The sequence below is a fragment of the Dryobates pubescens genome, chromosome 19, assembly GCF_014839835.1.
Source record: "Dryobates pubescens isolate bDryPub1 chromosome 19, bDryPub1.pri, whole genome shotgun sequence".
Taxonomy (NCBI): domain Eukaryota; kingdom Metazoa; phylum Chordata; class Aves; order Piciformes; family Picidae; genus Dryobates; species Dryobates pubescens.
In genome coordinates this window covers 13,629,409-13,646,990 of record NC_071630.1, presented here as the reverse complement: position 1 = coordinate 13,646,990, position 17,582 = coordinate 13,629,409, and the positions used below count along the sequence as shown (strand labels likewise).

Here is a 17,582-nt window from a genome sequence, read left to right as displayed (position 1 = left end):
GATCCACAGAGGCTGGTCTCTGCTGCCAGCCTGTGGGATCCACAGAGGCTGGTCTCTGCTGCCAGCCTGTGGGATCCACAGGGGCTGGTCTCTGCTGCCAGCCTGTGGGATCCACAGAGGCTGGTCTCTGCTGCCAGCCTGTGGGATCCACAGGGGCTGGTCTCTGCTGCCAGCCTGTGGGATCCACAGAGGCTGGTCTCTGCTGCCAGCCTGGTGGGATCCACAGGGGCTGGTCTCTGCTGCCAGCCTGTGGGATCCACAGAGGCTGGTCTCTGAGAACACCAAGGCAGTGCCTGGTGAGAGCCCGGCTCAGGCTTGCTGTGGCTTGTCCCTGTGTTCACATCTGTATGAAGACTTGAAGCATGTAATCTCATATAAAGATGGTGCCTGGGTTTGGCAGGAGGAGTTGCACCAATTCGTGCCCATCTCTTCCATGTGCCCAGACCCCAGTGTGCTCTCCATGGACTGGGAGAAATGGGGAGGCTCAGGGAGACGTCACCTCTCGGTTGAGGGGACACAACACATGGATTTGGAGCCGGCAGCATGCTTGCATGGTTTGGGGCTGGGGGTCTGTGTGGGTTTGTGGGGCTGGTCTCTACTGGGGTTGCTCTGTGGTGGGAAGGAGCTACTGGTTTGGCAATGTCTGACTTGCCTTTGGGTTGGGGGCCAGCCCTGTCGTATTCCATGCTGGCCATGCAGCTCTCGGTGGAGCCATAGTCCAGCCCAGGCTTCGTGCAGCTGGCAAGTCAGTCCTCAACCACAAGCTCGGGGGGACATAGCTGGAGACAGATTCAGGGGCCCCTTCCAAGACTCTCCAACCATTCCCAGCTGGATAGGAGCCGAGTAGCCTGCATCACCTCTGCCTACAGCTGCCAGCCCTTGGGCTGACCTGCTGCTGGCTCCTGCTTCATCTTTTTCTGTTCATTTTTCCTGTGTGCACACACTGGTTAAACATCTCAGCTGCTCCTTTTGGAGGTGGAGACGTTACCAACACAGCTTGGCTCCTTGTCCTCTGCTGGCAGCTTTGCTGGGGTCACCAGAGTGGACCCAACTGAATTCACAACCACTTTACCAGCCCTGATCAGCTCTTCCAGCACTGTAGGCTCTTGCTCAGCCCAGGCAGCCCCATGGCCAAGATGGTCTCACTGGAGTGGGCTCACACTGCTAGCATCTGGGCAACCACACAGGTCCCCAGCAGAAGATCATTCACTGCCCATTGCTGCCACCAGCTTTGCAGATGCTTCAGGAATTTTCCACCATCCTTGTGCTGAGGACCTTGAGGGTTTAACTCCACCAAGTCACATCAACTTTGGCAAGAGCTGGGGGTCCCAGCCTTCCCCTCCTGACCCCCCAGCTCCAGCCTCGACTCCATGGGCCCATCACTGGATCAGCAGCCACAGCTGGATGAGGACTGGCGCAGGCAGAGCAGGTAGGGCAGTTTCTCACAGTGGCAATATCCTGGGCACAGCCAGAGTGGTCTTTGGCCCCTGGACCACCAAATAACCATGGATTAAAGCATGAGGAGACCTTTAATCAGCCATGTAAAGCACCAAAAGCCCCTGGTATCTAAAGGTGTACATGTGGCACTTGGGGACATGCTTTAGTGTCTGTGATGGTCTTGAGTGGATGGTTGGACTTGACCTCAGAGGTCCTTAATGGTTCTATGGTTCTACTCCCTTCTGGTGCCGCTGCTGGGGGCGGTGTCTGGAGTGGGTTTTCCACCATGTGCTGCTCCTGGCCACATCCATGGGTGCAGCCACCTCCCAGGGTAGGTCCCACATTCTCTCGGTGCTGGTCAGACTGGTGTGGTGGCATCCTGGCCAAGTGGTGAGGCTGCCGGTGCGTAAGAGCTGGGTGTGAGCAAGGCTCTGAGCAGCTCCCATCTGGGAGTGTGGGAGAGGCAGGGAACCAGGCTGAAGAGGGCAAACTGGTTTGGGAGGAGCCAAACTGGGGCTGGGAGGGGGTGGGACACTAACCTGGTTGAAATGGGCTAAAACGGGCTGAAGGGGGCGAACTGAGCTTAGTGGGACCAAACTGGGACGGGGAGGGAAACAAACTGGGTCGGTGGGGGCTAAACGGCGCTGGAAGGAAACAGACCGGTGCCGGGGGTGTAGGGACCGAACCGGCTCTCACGGGTTTGAGCCCCACGGGTGGAGCCCGGTGTAGGAGAAGGCCGTGCCTGGGCGGGGCCGGGAGCAGCCGGTTCCGCCTCTCCATGCCCGGCGCTGCCGGTCGCGGTCGCTGCCCGGTGGCAATGGCGGGGGCGGCGGCGGGGCGGTGCCGGGCTCGGTGCGGGCGGTGGGCAGGGGGGTGGGTTCCGTGCGCGGCGCTGGCGCTGGGATGGGCGATGGGGTGGGCGCTGGAAGCGGTGCCCCCCCACCGCTGCCTCCCGGACCCCTCTCTCCTGCCGCCGCCGCTCCGCCGCCTCCCGGCGCCCGCGATGCTCCGAGCCGCCGTCCCGCAACTCCGCGGGGGCTGGAGCCCCTGTCAGCTCTACCGGTACCGGGACACCGGCACCGGCACCGGGCGGCCCAACGGCACCGGGCCCTGCACTCGCGGCTGGCACTACGTGCTGCCCGCGGCCGGCCTCCGCCACAACATCGTCACACAGGTCACAGCGGGGACGGGGGGAAGGGGCAGGAGGAGTCCGGGGTGGGGGGTCCCGGAAGGGAGTCTCGGGGTTGAGGAAGATTCTGTAAGTCTGGAAGAGGATGGGGGCGTCCTGTGGATACAGGAGAGGTTGGAGGGGGCGGCTGGGGAGGAGGAGATAGGGGCTTGGGGAGGGGTCTGGGTGGAGCAAGCTGGTGGTCCCAGTCCCCAGGAAAGCCCTGGATGTGCGGGAGGTTGGGAGGGTTTAGGGAGATTCCCATGTCTGGGGAAAGTGGGGCTGGGGAGTTCCCTGGGTTCAGAAGGAACCCAGAGATCTGGGGTGGGAGTCTGGGGGGAGCAAACTGGGGACCCCAGCAAAGATCACATGGGAAAGGCTTGGATGTGTAGGAAAGCACCAAGAGGGGGCCCTGGGCTGTAAGGGAGGAGTGAGTTTGGGGAGACAATTTGTGGGAAGCAGGTGGAAGACCCCCGTGGAAGTGCTGTAAGTGTGTCTGTGGGGAGTCCTGGAGCATTGAGGGGGGGACAGAGGCGACAGGAAAGTGCTACCAGCATTATCCCTCCACATCCATCCTCCACTTCTGCTCATGTGGTGGGGGTCAGCCAGAAGCTGCCCAGGGGGAAGTGACCCCATCCATGCCAGCCCTGCTGGCAGTGACAGGGGTTCTGCTGAGCCTCCCACACTGACGTGTCCCCGACCGTGTCCCCTGCAGTGGGACCTGGTGTGTTCCTCGCGCTGGAAGGTGCCCCTGGAGCAGACCACGCACTTGCTGGGCTGGACGCTGGGCAGCGTTGCCGCCGGCCTGGCCTGTGACAGGTAACTGGGGGCGACTGGGATGGCACCCCCTGGGCAGGTGGGCACCGTGTCCATCCCCACTCACAGCTGTCCCCTGGCAGGTTTGGTCGCCGGCCTGCCTTCTTGGTGTCCCTGGTGCTGGCGGTGCCCCTGGGCCTCGCCGTGGCGCTGGCCATCAACTTCCTCATGGTGCTGGTTGCGAGGCTGCTCTTCGGGGCGGCGCTGGCGGGAGCCTTCCTGTCCCTCTACGTGGCTCGTGAGTGTGGTGGGGGTCTGGGGTGGGGTGAGGGTTGAGGATGCTCTAGGGTGCAGGATGCTCTGAGCTGTAGGAAGCTTTAAGGTGCAGGATAGTCCAAGCTGTAGGAGACTCCGGGGTTCAGGATGCTCCAGGGCGTGGGATGTTCCAGGATGCAGGATCCTCTAAGGTGCAGGATCCTCTGGAGTGCACAGTGCCCCAGGGTGCAGGATGCTCTGAGGTGCAGGATCCTCTAAGGTGCAGGATCCTCTGGAGTGCACAGTGCCCCAGGGTGCAGGATGCTCTGAGGTGCAGGATCCTCTGGAGTGCACAGTGCCCCAGGGTGCAGGATGCTCTGAGGTGCAGGAGGCTCTGGGGTGCAAGATGCTCTGGGGTACAGGATGCTACAAGGTGTAGGAAGCTCCAGGACACAGGATGCTGTGGGGTGCAGGATACCCCACAGCCCTGGCTCCCATGGTTTAGGCCTCACTCCCCTGGCAGGGCTGGAGCTGTGTGACCCCCCACACCGGCTGGAGGTGACGATGGTGGCCGGGTTCTTCTGGATCGCCGGGGAGCTGCTGCTGCCGGGGCTGGCGGTGCTGTGCCGGGACTGGCGGGTGCTGCAGGGTGCTGTCACCATGATCCTGGCTCTGCTGGCTGCCTGCTGGTGGTAAGACCCCCAGGATGGGGGTTATGCACCTGGGGAGGGGGCTGCCACCAGATGCGGGGCTGAGCTGTGCCCCAAGGCACTCAGCTATGCCCAGGGAGCACCAGGCACACCCTGCCCGGGGCTGTGGTGGGGATCAAGGGCTGCCCAGCTCTCTTGCAGGTGGGGTGTGGGGATGCTCCTGCCTTGGGTAAATGTTTGCTCAGGTTTGAAGTTGAGGTTTTCTGGGCAGCGTTGCTTTGAAGCTGGGAAGGGCTGGAGCGGGGCCAGGCCCTGGGGAGTTCTGTGACGCTGACACTTGTGCCCCAGGTGCCCGGCGCTGCTGCTGGAGTCACCGTGCTGGCTGCTGGCCACGAAGCAGCTGGAGAGGGCCAGGAAGACCCTTCAGGCACTGGCCGAAAACGGCAGCCCCAGCTCTGATGATGGCTCCTGCCACCACGAGAGTCTCCTCGCGGGTGCGTGACTGGGCTGCTGAAGGCGATGCGGCGACTAACTCCTTCCCTAGGGCTACTGAGGATGGCGGGATGGTGCCAACTCTAACCCAGGTCCCCTGTCCCAGCAGAGCTGGAGACCCTGTCTGAGGGGTGCCCGCAGCCCCGGTACCACGCCGTCTGCGAGATCTTCAGCACCAGGGTCATCTGGAAGAACGGCGTCATCCTCGGCTTCGCAGCGTGAGCAGGCGAGGGGGAGCGGGGCGGGGTGGGTCCTGCTCGCAGCCCCCTGACCCTGCTGTCCTGCAGGTTCATTGGCTCTGGCATCCGCCACTGCTTCACCCGCAACCTGGCTCCGCACCTGCCCCGCTTCTTCTCCTCCTACTTCGTGCTGCTGGGCACGGAGGTGGCCGCCTGCCTCTTCATCTGTGTGACAGCCGAGCGCTTCGGCCGCCGAGCCGTCCTGCTGCTCTGCACCGTCCTCACCGGCATCTCCTCCCTCCTGCTGCTGGCCCTCACCCAGTGTAAGCATGCTGGGGGTCCTCTGGTGGGATGCAGCCGGCGCCGCCCCGGGCTTGGGCGGCGGGGAGTGAGGTTGTGTGCGCAGGATTTCCCCCCTGATGATGCCTTCTGCCCCCAGACCTGCTGGACCTCATTGTCCTGACCCTGTCTGTCGTGGGCATCACTGCTTCCCATGCTGTCACCATGCTCAGCATCTTCTTCGCCAGTGAGGTTCTCCCAACTGTGGTCAGGTAAGCGGGGAGCTGCCACCCTTCCTGGGTTGTGGGGGCATCAAAGGACCTGTGTGTGTTGGCTGACAGCACTCTGGAGATGAGCTGGCATATGCCCAGGTGGTTAAAGAAGGCTGACAGCATCCTGCCTTGGATCAGCAGTTGTGTGACCAGCAGGCCCAGGGCAGGGATCATCCACCTGTGCTGGGCACTGATGTGGCCACACCTTGGATGCTGGGTTCAATTGTAGGGCCCCTAACTCCTAGATAGAAGGGCATTGAGGTGCTGCAATAAGTCCAGAGAAGGCCAAGGAAGCTGATGAAGGGTCTAGAGCACAAGACTTGTGAGGAGCAGCTGAGGGAACTGGGGTTGTTCAGCCTGGAGGGAAGGAGGCTGAGGGGAAACCTTCTGGCTCTCTACAACTCCCTGAAAGGAGGTTGGAGCCAGGTTGGGGTTGGTCTCTTCTCCCAAGGAACAAGAGGATAAGAGGAAATGGTCTCAAGTTACACCACAGGAGGTGTAGGCTGGATGTGGGGAACAATTCATTCTCCTTGAGGGTTTTCAAGGTCTGGCCCAGGCGGCTCAGGGCAGTGGTGGAGTCCCTATCCCTGAAGGGGTTTCCAGACTCTGGAGATGTGGTGCTGAGGGACTTGGTTTAATGGTGACCTGGCAGTGCTTGGGTAATGGTTGGAGTTGGTGATCTTAAAGATCTCTTCCAACAAACCAGTTCTGTAATTCTGTAAGTGCTGGGCTGTGCATCCAGCACAGATCAGCCTGCCAGGGTGTGGGGTGTGCAGAAGCTCTGGGTGATGTGGGTACTGAAGAGCTGCTGTTGCAGTGGAGGTAAGCAGCCCATGGTCATCACAGGGCAGTATTTCTGATAGCCCTCAAATGGTTGGACTCAATGATCTTAGAGGTCTCCTCCAACCAAAACAATTCCATGGTTCTCTTCTTTGATCCCGTCCCTGGACCTCTTCTGAGCATGGTCTCCCCACAGGGGTGCCGGGCTGGGTCTCATCGTGGGGACCAGCTTCGTGGGCAAGGCTGCCGCCCCCATCACCGCCATCCCCAACAGCCGCGGCTTCTTCCTGCACCACGTGGTCTTCGCCTCCTTCGCCATCCTCTCTGTCCTCAGCATCATGCTGCTGCCCGAGAGCCAGGGCCGCAGCCTGCCCCAGTCCCTCCAGGATGGGGAGAGCCAGCACCGCCCCCCGCTCTTCCATCGGCCCCCCCGTGAGGACCACCTCCCCCTGCTCGCCCCCCAGGGCATCCCCCACGACTACTCACGCCTCACCACCTCCACCAAAAGGCTGCTGGGCTCACCTGCCACCCCTCGTGACACATAGCTGTGAGTCCCCCCCAACCAGGGTCTCCCCTCTGCTGGGGGGGCTGGGCATGGTGCTGGGGACCCCCCCTGCCGTGAGCACAGGGACCCCCACCCATGGGTGCTCGCTGGGCGTGCCAGGACAAGCGTGATGTCTGGGCTGGGAGGAGCAGTGCACCCACCCGACAGTGGGGCGAGATCCTGCCCCAGGAGGAGCTGGGCTGGGAGTCCTGGGGTGGGGGTGATGCCCTCCCCGGGGTGGGTGCTGTGGGGCTCACGGGCTGCCAATAAAAGTGCCTTGTTTGTAGGAGTGGCTGCTGCACTCGGGGTCCCACAGGGCACCTCTGCCCCTGCCATGGCACCTTGATTTTGGGGGTGACCAGGGGGCTCCTCAACCCCCTCCCCACCTCCAAAGGGTCTTTCTCCTGGGTGCCCCCCCCTGCTACTACCCATGCACTTGGCTTCTCCTTCCTGGGGTCTGAGGGGCACAGGGGCTGTGGAGGGATGCAAGCCCTTGTGAGGAGGTCTGGCTGCACACACGTGTGCAAGGCCCCTGCTGCTGTATGCTGGGTTCACACTCATGTGCAAAGTCCCTATGGCTGTATATTTGGTTCCCCTGCAGCTGTATACTGGGTGCACACACATGTGCAAAGCCCCTGCTGGTCTACACTGGGTGCACACGCGTGTGCAAAGCCCCTGCAGCTGTATCATGGCTGCACACTGGTGTGCAAAGGCCCTATGTCTGTATATTTGGTGCACACTCATGTGCAAAGCCCATCACCCATACACTTGTTGCACACACGTGTGCACAGCCTCTGTACTTGTTGCACACGCGTGTGCACAGCCCCTGCAGCCGGGCATCTTGCCCACGCCTGTACGTGAAGCCTGAGCACCTTGTGACCACTGCCAGCCCCTCACCACCTGGTCCCTGCCCCAGCCCCTCGGTGGGCAGCAGGGTGCCCCCCTCCCTGCCCTCCCCATCCCCTGTCACTGCCCATAGAGGTCGGCCAGGCGCCGGAAGCGGGGTCCCCACTCGCTCAGGTAGTCGTAGTCCTGGTCCTCGTCGGTCAGGCTGGAGATGATGGAGCTGAGGGCGCTGGCGACCGAGCCTGAGCCCTCGTAGTCGTAGATGAGGGCAGTGTCGTAGGGGGGCACGCTGGGGTCACTGTCAGCCACCTCCAGCCCCTGTGGGGACAGGGGGGGTCACTGTCAGCCCCACCAGCGATGGAGGGGTCTGGAGGCAAGCAAGGCGCTGGGCCCCATCCCCACCTCGCTGATGAAGTCCTTGATGTCGGAGGGGCTGCTGGGCAGCTTGCGGGGGGCCAAGGGGGTGGCAGAGCTGAGCGGGGCATCCCTGCGCACCGGCGGCTTGACCCGGGACAGGAAGAGCTCGGGGTGGCGGAGCTGGTTGATGTCGTAGGCGTCCTGCAGGGACGGGAGAGGGGTCAGGAGTGTGGCGCTGGGACGGACACCGCCACCCCGCGACCACCACGGGGTCCTGCTCACCTGGTCCTCCTCGCCCCCGCCCTGCTCGTCGTAGTTGAGGATGTTGTCCCTCATGTCATCCCTGGAGCTCTGCAGCAGCCCCTTGCGCAGCGCCCGCCGGCGCCCACGTGCCCACGCTGCCCACAGCACCACCAGCACTGCGGGCACAGCAACGCTGGGCACAGGGTAGGGCACCGTGGGGCAGGGGGTGATGGAGGTGCTGGTTGGGTTGGGGTGTGGTTGGTGGAGCTGTGGGAGTGTGATGGGGATGCTGGGCAGAGGGTGTGATGAAAGAAATGCTTGGTGGGGGTCTTGGGAGGGGTCAGGAGTTGCTGGGGGTGGTGGCGGCAGGGGTAGCCAGCGTCAGAGTGTGGGGACGTGGGACATGAGCAGGTAGAGGTTGGGGTGGCCTGGATCAGATTCTGGTGATGGGGACATGGGTAGGGACTGAATGAAGTAATGTGGAGAAGATGGGGTGTCCTGGACCAGAATGTGGTGGTGAACGTGAGGGTAGGGACTGGACAGGGTGTCCTAGAGCAGGACAGGATGGTGGGTGGGGGATGAAGCGATGGAGCACGCTGATGAGGTTCAGGATGGGTGGCCAGGACAAGCACAAGGCTGTGTTCCTGGTAAGGATGGTTGAGGGGGTCTCACTCACCAAGCAGGAGGATGGTGCTGCCAAGGATGATCATGAGGGCCCCGAGGGTGATGCCAGCCCCAGCGGTGGCAGCGGCCAGGACGCCATCCTCACAGGTGCCATCCCGGCCGCAGTAGCACACCGAGATGTTCAGGAGCTGCTGCTGCTCTTGGGGGGGGGTCCCCGAGTCCCGCAGCAGCAGTGGGAGCGAGTAGGGCCCTGCGGGCAGCTCCACTAGCACGGCCAGCACCGCGTGGGTCACTGCGGGAGCGGTGTGGACAGGCGGTGAGTGGAGACCCCCCCCACTACCACTGTGCAGCACCCCCCTCCGTGCCAACCCTCACCATTGAAGCGGGTGATGCTCCAGTTGCGGGCAAGCTGGGGGTCCTGGGGGCTGAGCTGGAAGTGGAAGGGGGCGCCGTGGGGGGGCCGGTCGCTGTCGGTGGCCCCCAGGAGCAGGTTCCCCCCGCGGCCCGGCCGCCCGCAGACCACCCCTGCGTTTGGCTGCAGCACGGGCGCGTGGTCGTTGACCTCCAGGATCTCGATGGAGAGGGTCCCGGTGGCAGAGAGTGGGGGCTCGGCTGGGGGCACAGAGCAGAGGAGTCAGGGGGGACAGAGAGGGGAGGGGGCCACAGTTACGGGGGGGCCACTCACCGTCATCGCGGGCGAGGACCAGCGCGATGTAGCGGCCGCCCTGCAGGAAGGCAGAGGGGTGCAGCAGCTCCCTCTTGGTGCGGACGGTGCCGGAGTGGGGGTCCAGCTGTAGCCAGTCCGCCGGGTCGTAGAGCAGCGCGTAGCTGTGGGGGCAGGGTGGGGGTCACACCTTCACCCCCCAAAACTCCCATCGTGGGCTGCGAACTCGGGAACCCCAATGCGGAGGGGTGCTGGGACTGGGGCTGCAGCCCAGAGCCCGGGACTCACGTGAGGGTCTGGAGCTGGCGGCTGTCGGGGTCGCTGGCAGTGAAGGTGGTGACAGGAGTCCCCGGGGGGGCGCCCTCCAGCACGCTGACCCGCCGCGGGTTCTCGCGGAAGACGGGCGGCTCGTTCACGTCCCGCACCCGCACTCGCACGGTGGCCAGGGCCCGCGGGCTGGCGGCGGCCGCTGGAGCCAGCGGCCGCTCGTTCCGCACCGACACGGTCAGCTCAAAGCGGTCCCGCACCTCGTGGTCCAGCGGCTACCGAGAGGGGACAGGGCTCAGCCCAGCCCCACCCCATGGGCCCCCCTCAGCTGCCCCTTGCCCACCTTGGCCACGGAGAGCACGCCGTCGTTGGTGTGGGGGTCGGTGCGAATGGCGAAGGCCCCCTCGGGGTCACCCTCCAGGATGGTGAATTTGGCCAACCAGTTGGGCGAGCCAGCCAGGTCCTTGTCGTGCACGAAGACCTTGCCCACGTCCACACCGGGGGCCTCCTCCTCCACCTCCATGGAGAACTGGGGGAGAGCGCTGTGGGACTGGTGTCTGCCCACCCTGGCATGCTGTTGCCAGCTCCCACCCAGCTGACCCCCACAACGTCCCCCAGCCCCAGTGCTACCTCCTCCTTGGTGAACTCGGGAGGGTTGTCGTTGATGTCCTCCAGGTAGATGACAGCCGTGGCGGTGGTGGTGAGCCCGTCCCCGGACATGTCGGCAGCCTGCACCGTCAGATTGTACACCCCCACGGTCTGCAGGGAAGGGGAGGCAGTGCTGACCCCCTCCAGCATCCCTAGGAGCCCAGAGGTCTCCCAGCTGCTGGCCACCCACCCTATCCCCACACTTATACCTGCTCATGGCTGGGGCTGTGGTTCCTTCAGCCGGGTTGCTCTGGCTGCCCCCTGGTGCCGCCCCGATGCCCCCCGTGCCCATTACCTCGCGGTCCAGCCCGGGCTGTGCGGTGCAGATCTCTCCGGTGGTGGCGTTGATGCTGAACATGGCAGCGGAGCCCTGCTCCAGGATGGAGTACCGCACCGCCGCGTTCTCTGTGTCGGGGTCATCGGCGTCGGTGGCGTCCACTGTCATCACGCAGGTCCCTGAGGCCACAGAATCACCCTCGTGGGTGCTGGGGGGCTGGCTCCGTTTGCCCCCCAGCTCCAACCCCCTGCCTCGGACCCACCTGGCTCAGCGCCCTCCACCACATGCCCTGTGAAGACGTCCTGCCGGAAGAGCGGTCGGTTGTCGTTCTGGTCCACCACGATGATCTCCAGGTCAGTTGGGTCCTCCAGGGTCACACCCCCCAGGTCCAGCGCGAAGGCTTTCAGCTGTCAGTGCAGAGCAGCTGGGTTGGGGCCCGTTTGTGGGGGGGGGGGGGGAGCAGGGAGTGGGCTGCAGGGGGCCGGGCAGCATCTTCACCTGGAAGCGGTCGTTCTCCTCCCGGTCCAGCATGGCGTTGAGAAAGACCTTCCCGCTGAATTTGTCGATGGAGAAGATTCCCAGGGGCTCCTCGTCCACCCCTGGCCCCTTGATGCTGTAGATGACCCCCCCGGGCTGCTGCTTGTCCGATTTGATCTGACCCAGGGAGAGCAGGGCTGGTGGTCTTGTGGCTGGGGTGTTCCGTTCCCCCTCCAGGGGTGTGCCACCTGCCCGAGGTGCTCACCGCCGCCTGCGGGGGAGGGCGGGCGGGGGGCGGGTTCTGCCTACCTGCACCAGGAGGTGGGGGATGCGCTTGTGGTTCTCCGAGACGCTGATGGGGGGGATGACCCAGGCTCGCTTCACCCGCCGCGGGCCCTCGTGCTGACGCCATGCCTGGGGGCTGGCACCCTGGTAGGGGGCACATGGGGACGACGGTGACCACAAAACCTCCAGAGCAGGGTGTAGTGGTGGGGCAGTGGGCAGGGTGCTGGACCCTTGCTGGGTGCGTGCTGCTAGGGCACATAATACTGGTGCACAGTGCTGCCCACCCCCTCACACCCCCACCCCTCACACCCTCACCCCCTCACATCCCCACCCCCTCACCCCCTTCATGTGTCTGGATCTGGGGAAACAGAGAGGCCACCCAGTGTCAGTGGTCCCCTGGTATCCTGGTGTGATGATGCTGAGTGTCCCACCAGGGCAAGATGCCCCCAAAACAACCCTGGTGGCTCCTTGGCCCCGCCCCTGCTGGGCTGTGTCCCTTTGGCTCCCCGTGTTGGGGACAAAGGGGTTACCTCCTGGTGTGGCCCCAGCCCATGCCACTGTCACCACCACCGTGGAGGTAGCAGCTAGGGCTGGAAGGGTCAGAGATGGGTTTAGGCTGCAGGGGTGGATGCAGAGCTGGGGTGCTGGGAGGGAAACAAGGAGCTGGGGGGGCTGGAGTGAAGCTGGAGGCTGTGGCAGGGGGAGATTAGGACTGGAAACTGGGAGAGCAGGAGCTAGGGGAGGCTTCAGTGGTGGTCAGGGACCTCCACAATGGGGACTAGGATGGGTTTAGGGGATGTGAGCAACTGGTCTGGGGGGACTGGGGACTATGGCAGGTGGCATGTGGGTGTGGAGCTGTGGGGAGCAGGCTTGGGGCTGGGAGATGGGGGCTGGGAGGAAGGCAGGGAGCTGTGCATGCTGCCTAACCCACCCTCCTTCCCCCCACCAGCTCTGTGCCACCCTCATCCTGGGTCCTGGGGATGAGCACTGTCTCCTCCCCAGGGATGAAGCACATCTGGCAGCACCAGGCCTTGCAGCCACAGCTGCTCCCACCCACATCTGCACCCATCCAGACCACACTGCTGGGTGCTGGGGTGCCCTATATCCTTGCATGGACACCCTGCCTGGGGCTGGGGAGAGGGATTGCTGGGCTGAGGGGTCCCTGGGGCTGGTGTGGGGCTGTGCAGGGTGTGGGGGAGGGGGGGCTGTGTGCCAGTCCCAGGGGACAAGGGGCTTGTTTGGAGCCTGTGACAGAGCTACTTCCAGCCTCCAGCCGTCCCTCTGACTGCCCCAGGAGAGACCACCCCCCCCTTCCCTCCCCTGGGAGGCTGCTTTAGCTCGGGGAGATGTGGGAGGGGGGTGAGAGGTGATCGGGGGAGGTCCTGCAGGTCCCCTTTCTTTACCCAGCCATGGGGGCCAGGCCAGAAGCCAACTACCCCATGTGGCTCAGGCCTGAGGCCATGGCGAGGGGCTCCAGGGGTATGTGCATGGATGTGGAGGTGTAGGGCAGGGTCTGGGGCCACGGGTGGGGTGGGAAAGTGGGGAGCAGGTTGGTTTTGAGTGCCTAACCCTCCCCCACATCCCAGCTCTCGGCTCAGGAGCGCAGGCAGCTTGCCGGAGCCGCAGACCCCCCCCTGCCACCACCATCTGTGAGGTGGGAAACACCTCAAGACGGGCACGAAGCCCCCCACAGCCCCCCTCCTCATCCCTACTCCCACCAAGGATATATCTCGGCGGGGTTTGGGGTCTGGCCGCGCCCCAGCACTGCATTTTGGCTCCCCATCCCGGTCAGCCCCCCTGGGGGATGGAACTGGGGGCCTCCCCATCCCCAGCCGCCCCCCATCTCCCCTCGCCCCTTACCCGAGCGCAGAGTGGGGCGAGCAGGCAGGCGAGGAGGAGCTGGGGGGTCATGGCGAAGCGGGGCTCAGTCCGGCCGCCAGCCCCGAGCTTCTCTCCGGTCCCGGGCGAAAATAACCGCGGGGCTGGCTGAGTGACAGCACAAGTGCTGCCGAGCGGGCCCGGACCCCCCCGCCATCGGGCAGCTGCTCCCACCGCCCCCCACCCCCGGCCCGCAGCCTGCAGCCTCTGCCCGGAGCGGGAGGGAGCATGGAAGGGGGGTCGGGGGAGTGTGGAGGGGCCCGGGGGTGTCCCCGCTGTCTGAGGTGGGGGCTGGGGGTGTGGGGTGTCCTCTCCTCCCGGGGCAGGGCTGGTGGGAACGCGGCAGCTGTCGCCGGGCGCGGCCCCCGGGGATGCCACGACGGGGCGGATGGAAAGGAGGGACCCGGCCCCGCTTCCCCCCCCCGCCAGGCTCAGCAGGCATCGGGACGGGGTCCACCTCTGCCCGCCCTGCTCCGCCGTGCCCCTCATCGAGGAGAACGGGTCCCGGTACCCCTGGCAGCGTCCGGGGTCGGTAGCGGGTCGGTAGCCTCCCGTGGCTCCCCGGAACCGATGGCTGTAGCCCTGGGCTGGTCCTGGAGACGCGGCAAGGCCACCGGCCCCGCTGCCCCGGAATCCCCAGGGCAGTCCCTGTGCTGTCCCCGACCCCAGAAGTCAGTCCAGGTTCTAGCCTTGACCCCCGATCCCAGTGCCAGGGCTGCCCCCGACGGCTCGTGTCACTCCCAGTGCCCCCCCTGACCCCCGGGGTCGCTCTCGGTGCTGCCCTCGATCCCCGGTGTCGCTCTCGGTGCTATCCCTGACGTCCAGCGCCTCTCCCATTGCTGCCCCTGACCCCCGGTGCCTCTGCCGGTGCTGCACCCGCGTGTCTCTCCCGGTGCAAACCCTGACCCCCCCGATGCCGCCCCCAACCCCCCGGCGCTGCCCTCATGCCCGCTGTCGCTCCCAGTGCTGCCCCAGCCCCCCGGCGCCGGTGGCAGTGCAGCCGCGACTCCACGGCACCAGGTGGCAGCATCGTCCCGGCTACCGGCCCCGACACCGGGGTCCCCGCCGCCCCGGGTACCGCGGAGGGGAGCAGCACCCTCTGCCCGTCCGCCGGGGTCCTGGGGGTCCGGGCTGTAGCAGGGCTGGGAAGTCGCCGTCCCCCGGGAAGGGCAGGGGGGAACCGGGAAAGCTTCTCGCTCTCCCGGGGCCCCAAGCGTTGGACCTGGCAAGCGACTGTGTGGCGTTTTAGTGACACCACATTCCTGTGGAGACCCCTGCCCGGTCACCACTGCTCCCCTTCCCGGGAGCAAGTGCCTCGCTGCCCTCCCGGCGCGGGGCATCGTTTGGAGTGTGGGGCACGGTGTGGGGCACTGACCGGGGAACAAAGCCTGGGACAAGAGTCATGGGCTGCAGGACACAGCTGCTGGGGGTGGACAGAAGACACCCCACGTCCCAGGTGGAGTGGCTGGGCTGTCACTGTCTCCCAGGAGCCACGGAGCCGTGCTGTCAGTGGGTGAGCACTGGGCACCAGTGGCCTGCGGCATGGCTGGGCCCTGGCTTGGGCAGCGGCGGTCACTTGCCCATCTCTCCGTCTGTCTGTCTGATCCCATCCATCCCTCCCTCTTGCCCTGTCACCCTGCATCAGTGTCACAGTGAGGAGATGTCCCTGTGGCACTGACTGGGGGTCCTGGCAGCTGCCCCTGACCCTAACGTGCTGTGGCAGCAGGGTGGCCAAGCAGATGTTCCCTGCCACTGGCACCGCGGCCTGGGGGGTGCAGGGGGGGGCAGATGTGACAAGCTCTGACAAGGTGCCAGGCCCAGCTCGTGGGGATGGTGCCACTGGCAACAGGAACTGCCTGGTGCCCATGGCATGGTGCCTGCTGTGACATGACAGTGGGATCCTTGTCCCCACCCCAACCTCTGGCCTTGCAGTGCCACCCCCTGCCCCTCTGCCCCAACTGGGGCTCCCAGTGGGGTGCAGGGATTTGGGGTCCCCTGGATGGGGCCATGATGCGTGGGTCCCACCATCCAAAAGGTGCCAGCCCAGGCCTATGATGCCCCCTTACCAGGAGAGGTTGGAGAAGGGGGTCAGCCTGTTTTCAAGAGGCAAGGTCCCCCCCGTCCCAGCTGACACCCTCTGATCTGCCCAGTGCATCTGTCACGTTCCTAATGTGGGTGCAGTGGGACCAGTGGTGGCCCCAGAGCAGTGACTGGGGTGGGTCTGGGCAGTGCCCTGTGCACTCCATGCCCAGCAATGAGGCGAGGGAGCAGGGGGGGCACAGGAGCAGGCAGCGCGGCGCCGGCTGCCAGCACAGGAGCCATAGAGCCCCCAGAGCCTCGGCTGCTATGGGACCGTGAAAGGAACCGCTGGGTGTAAAACACCAGAGCGGGGCCTGGCAAGCCATGCCTGGGGCAGGGGTGACCTGCTGAGAGCAACTGGGTTGGCATGGAGGTGTGGGCATCCTCCAGCTCCCTGGGGACACCCCAGCAGAGCAAGCAGGTGCCTGGGTGCTGCAGGGTGGGCAGGATGGGGAGGGCAGGGAGGCCATTGCCAGTGACGTGCCTTCCAGCCCATTGAAGATGCTCCTTGGGGTGGGTGCTGTTGTTTTACTGGTTTTATTGGGGGATGCTGGGCCAGGCCTGGCAGCCCTTAATGAAGGAGATTGATGGCTTAATAGCCTGGAGCCATTACAGGGTAATTGAATGGTTGTGTACATATGATCAGACCGTCAGTGCCGACGTGGCTTGCAAGCAAAGCGTTTGGAGATAAGTGGGGGTGGTACATGAGCAGCCCCCTACCCATACCCCTGATGGATGAAGCATGGGGGGGAACAGACCTCATGGCCTTGGGAACCCCCATCTAGCCCTGAGGTCCAGGTTGCATCGAGCAGTGAGGGGATGGAGCAGGTCTGCAGGATCATCCAACGACTCCAGGTCATCAAAATCCATCTCTAGAAAGTCAGCTCTCAGCCTGGGCCCTGGGACAACAGAATGAGGCTTTCATTGACAGCCCCCATCTACAGCTCTTTGCAGGACAAGAGGAAATGGCCTCAGGTTGTCCAACATTTAGGTTGGACTTGAGCAAAAATGTCCTCACCAAAAGGGTTGCCAAGGCCTGGACCAGGCTGCCCAGGGCAGCGGCGGAGTCTTCATCTGTGGAGCGGTGTCGAAGCTGTGGAGCTGTGGTGCTGAGGGACACGGTTTAGTGGTCACCTGGCAGTGCTGGGTGAATGGTTGGGCTTGATCTTAAAGGTCTCCTCCAACTTCAATGGTGTTGTGATTGTGTTTTACAGGGATGAAGAGCACGGGGAGGTACAGGTGGGAGCCACAGGGGGGGGTGTCCAGCGCGGCCACCAGCCCCACACCAAACCCCAAAGCCTGCTCCCCGCTGTGAAATCCGCCACCAAGGAGACAACCTGATGGAGCCAGGTCCCCACGCCCCGAGGTGTGAGTCAAACTGCTGCTCTGAGTGGGTGACAACCAGGTGTTTTACAGTATTTGCTACCTGTGATCATCCATCAAAGCGATCGATAGCGTTCCTGCAGAGCTTTATTAATGATCTTGTCACCGGGCCGGTGCCGGGTGCCGGGGCTTGTCGAGAATGATAGATCATTAAGAGCTTTTGCTGCTATTTATTCTCCTGTGACCTTGTCTCTCTCCATTGTTGCTTGCTTAAGAGTTATGAATGTGAGACATGATAATTTGATATTGATCTATTCGGGGAGTTAAAAAATTTCCTGCGCGGCTGATGTTTAACAAAGGCTCCGCGCCGGCCCCCGCCCCCGCCCGCCTGCAGCCACCCCCGGGCACCCTGGCTGCTGGACAGCTGGGCCAGCCTGCTGTGCCTGGGTGGACTGGCCCTGCAGGGCTCCCCCATCCTGACCCCCTCTGAGCCTGAGGTACAGAAAGCAGGATCAGGGCAGGGATTGCCCCCGGGGAGCGGGCGCTGATGAGATCACACCTCCAACGCTGGGCTCAGCTTCGGAGCCTTCACCCCAGGAAGGGCACTGAGGTGCTGGAGTGTGTCCAGAGAAGAGCACCAAAGCTGGTGAAGAGTGTAGAGCACGAGTCTTTGTGAGGAGCAGCTGAGGGAACTGAGGTTGTTGAGTCTGGAGAAGAGGCTGAGGGGAGACCTGGCTCTCTACAACTCCCTGAAAGGAGGTTGGAGCCAGGTCTCTTCTCCCAAGGAACAAGCCACAGGACA

At 64.2% G+C, this 17,582-nt stretch overlaps 2 protein-coding genes across 2 annotated transcripts; one reads left to right on the top strand and one right to left on the bottom strand.

The window, feature by feature from the left end:
* Positions 1 to 1,370: 1,370 nt before the first annotated feature.
* On the top strand, positions 1,371 to 6,819 carry SLC22A31 (solute carrier family 22 member 31). The gene is made up of 10 exons (XM_054170312.1): positions 1,371 to 1,429; positions 2,167 to 2,611; positions 3,321 to 3,424; positions 3,505 to 3,659; positions 4,140 to 4,308; positions 4,615 to 4,760; positions 4,868 to 4,976; positions 5,046 to 5,260; positions 5,377 to 5,488; positions 6,465 to 6,819. Exons 1-10 carry the CDS (start codon positions 1,371 to 1,373, stop codon positions 6,811 to 6,813), a joined length of 1,863 nt encoding a protein of 620 aa, XP_054026287.1. The 3' UTR covers positions 6,814 to 6,819.
* A 959-nt stretch (positions 6,820 to 7,778) lies between these two features.
* Positions 7,779 to 13,457, bottom strand: CDH15 (cadherin 15). Its single transcript, XM_054170038.1, has 14 exons — positions 13,337 to 13,457; positions 11,525 to 11,644; positions 11,237 to 11,392; positions 11,001 to 11,145; positions 10,757 to 10,917; positions 10,444 to 10,572; positions 10,157 to 10,342; positions 9,835 to 10,088; positions 9,568 to 9,710; positions 9,258 to 9,494; positions 8,935 to 9,174; positions 8,298 to 8,434; positions 8,061 to 8,216; positions 7,779 to 7,976 (listed from the first exon to the last, which is right to left on the bottom strand). The coding sequence occupies exons 1-14, from the start codon at positions 13,409 to 13,411 to the stop codon at positions 7,779 to 7,781; spliced, it is 2,337 nt and encodes a 778-aa protein (XP_054026013.1). The 5' UTR covers positions 13,412 to 13,457.
* Positions 13,458 to 17,582: the final 4,125 nt, after the last annotated feature.

Coding starts and splice junctions, on each gene's coding strand:
- SLC22A31 (XM_054170312.1), top strand. CDS start 1,371: ATGGGCCCATCACTGGATCAGCAGCCACAGCTGGATGAGGACTGGCGC. Junction 3,425..3,504: donor GCCGGCCTGGCCTGTGACAG/GTAACTGGGGGC, acceptor GTCCCCTGGCAG/GTTTGGTCGCCGGCCTGCCT. Junction 5,489..6,464: donor GTTCTCCCAACTGTGGTCAG/GTAAGCGGGGAG, acceptor GTCTCCCCACAG/GGGTGCCGGGCTGGGTCTCA.
- CDH15 (XM_054170038.1), bottom strand. CDS start 13,411: ATGACCCCCCAGCTCCTCCTCGCCTGCCTGCTCGCCCCACTCTGCGCT. Junction 10,918..11,000: donor GGTGGAGGGCGCTGAGCCAG/GTGGGTCCGAGG, acceptor CTGTGGCCTCAG/GGACCTGCGTGATGACAGTG. Junction 8,435..8,934: donor CAGCACCATCCTCCTGCTTG/GTGAGTGAGACC, acceptor CTGTGCCCGCAG/TGCTGGTGGTGCTGTGGGCA.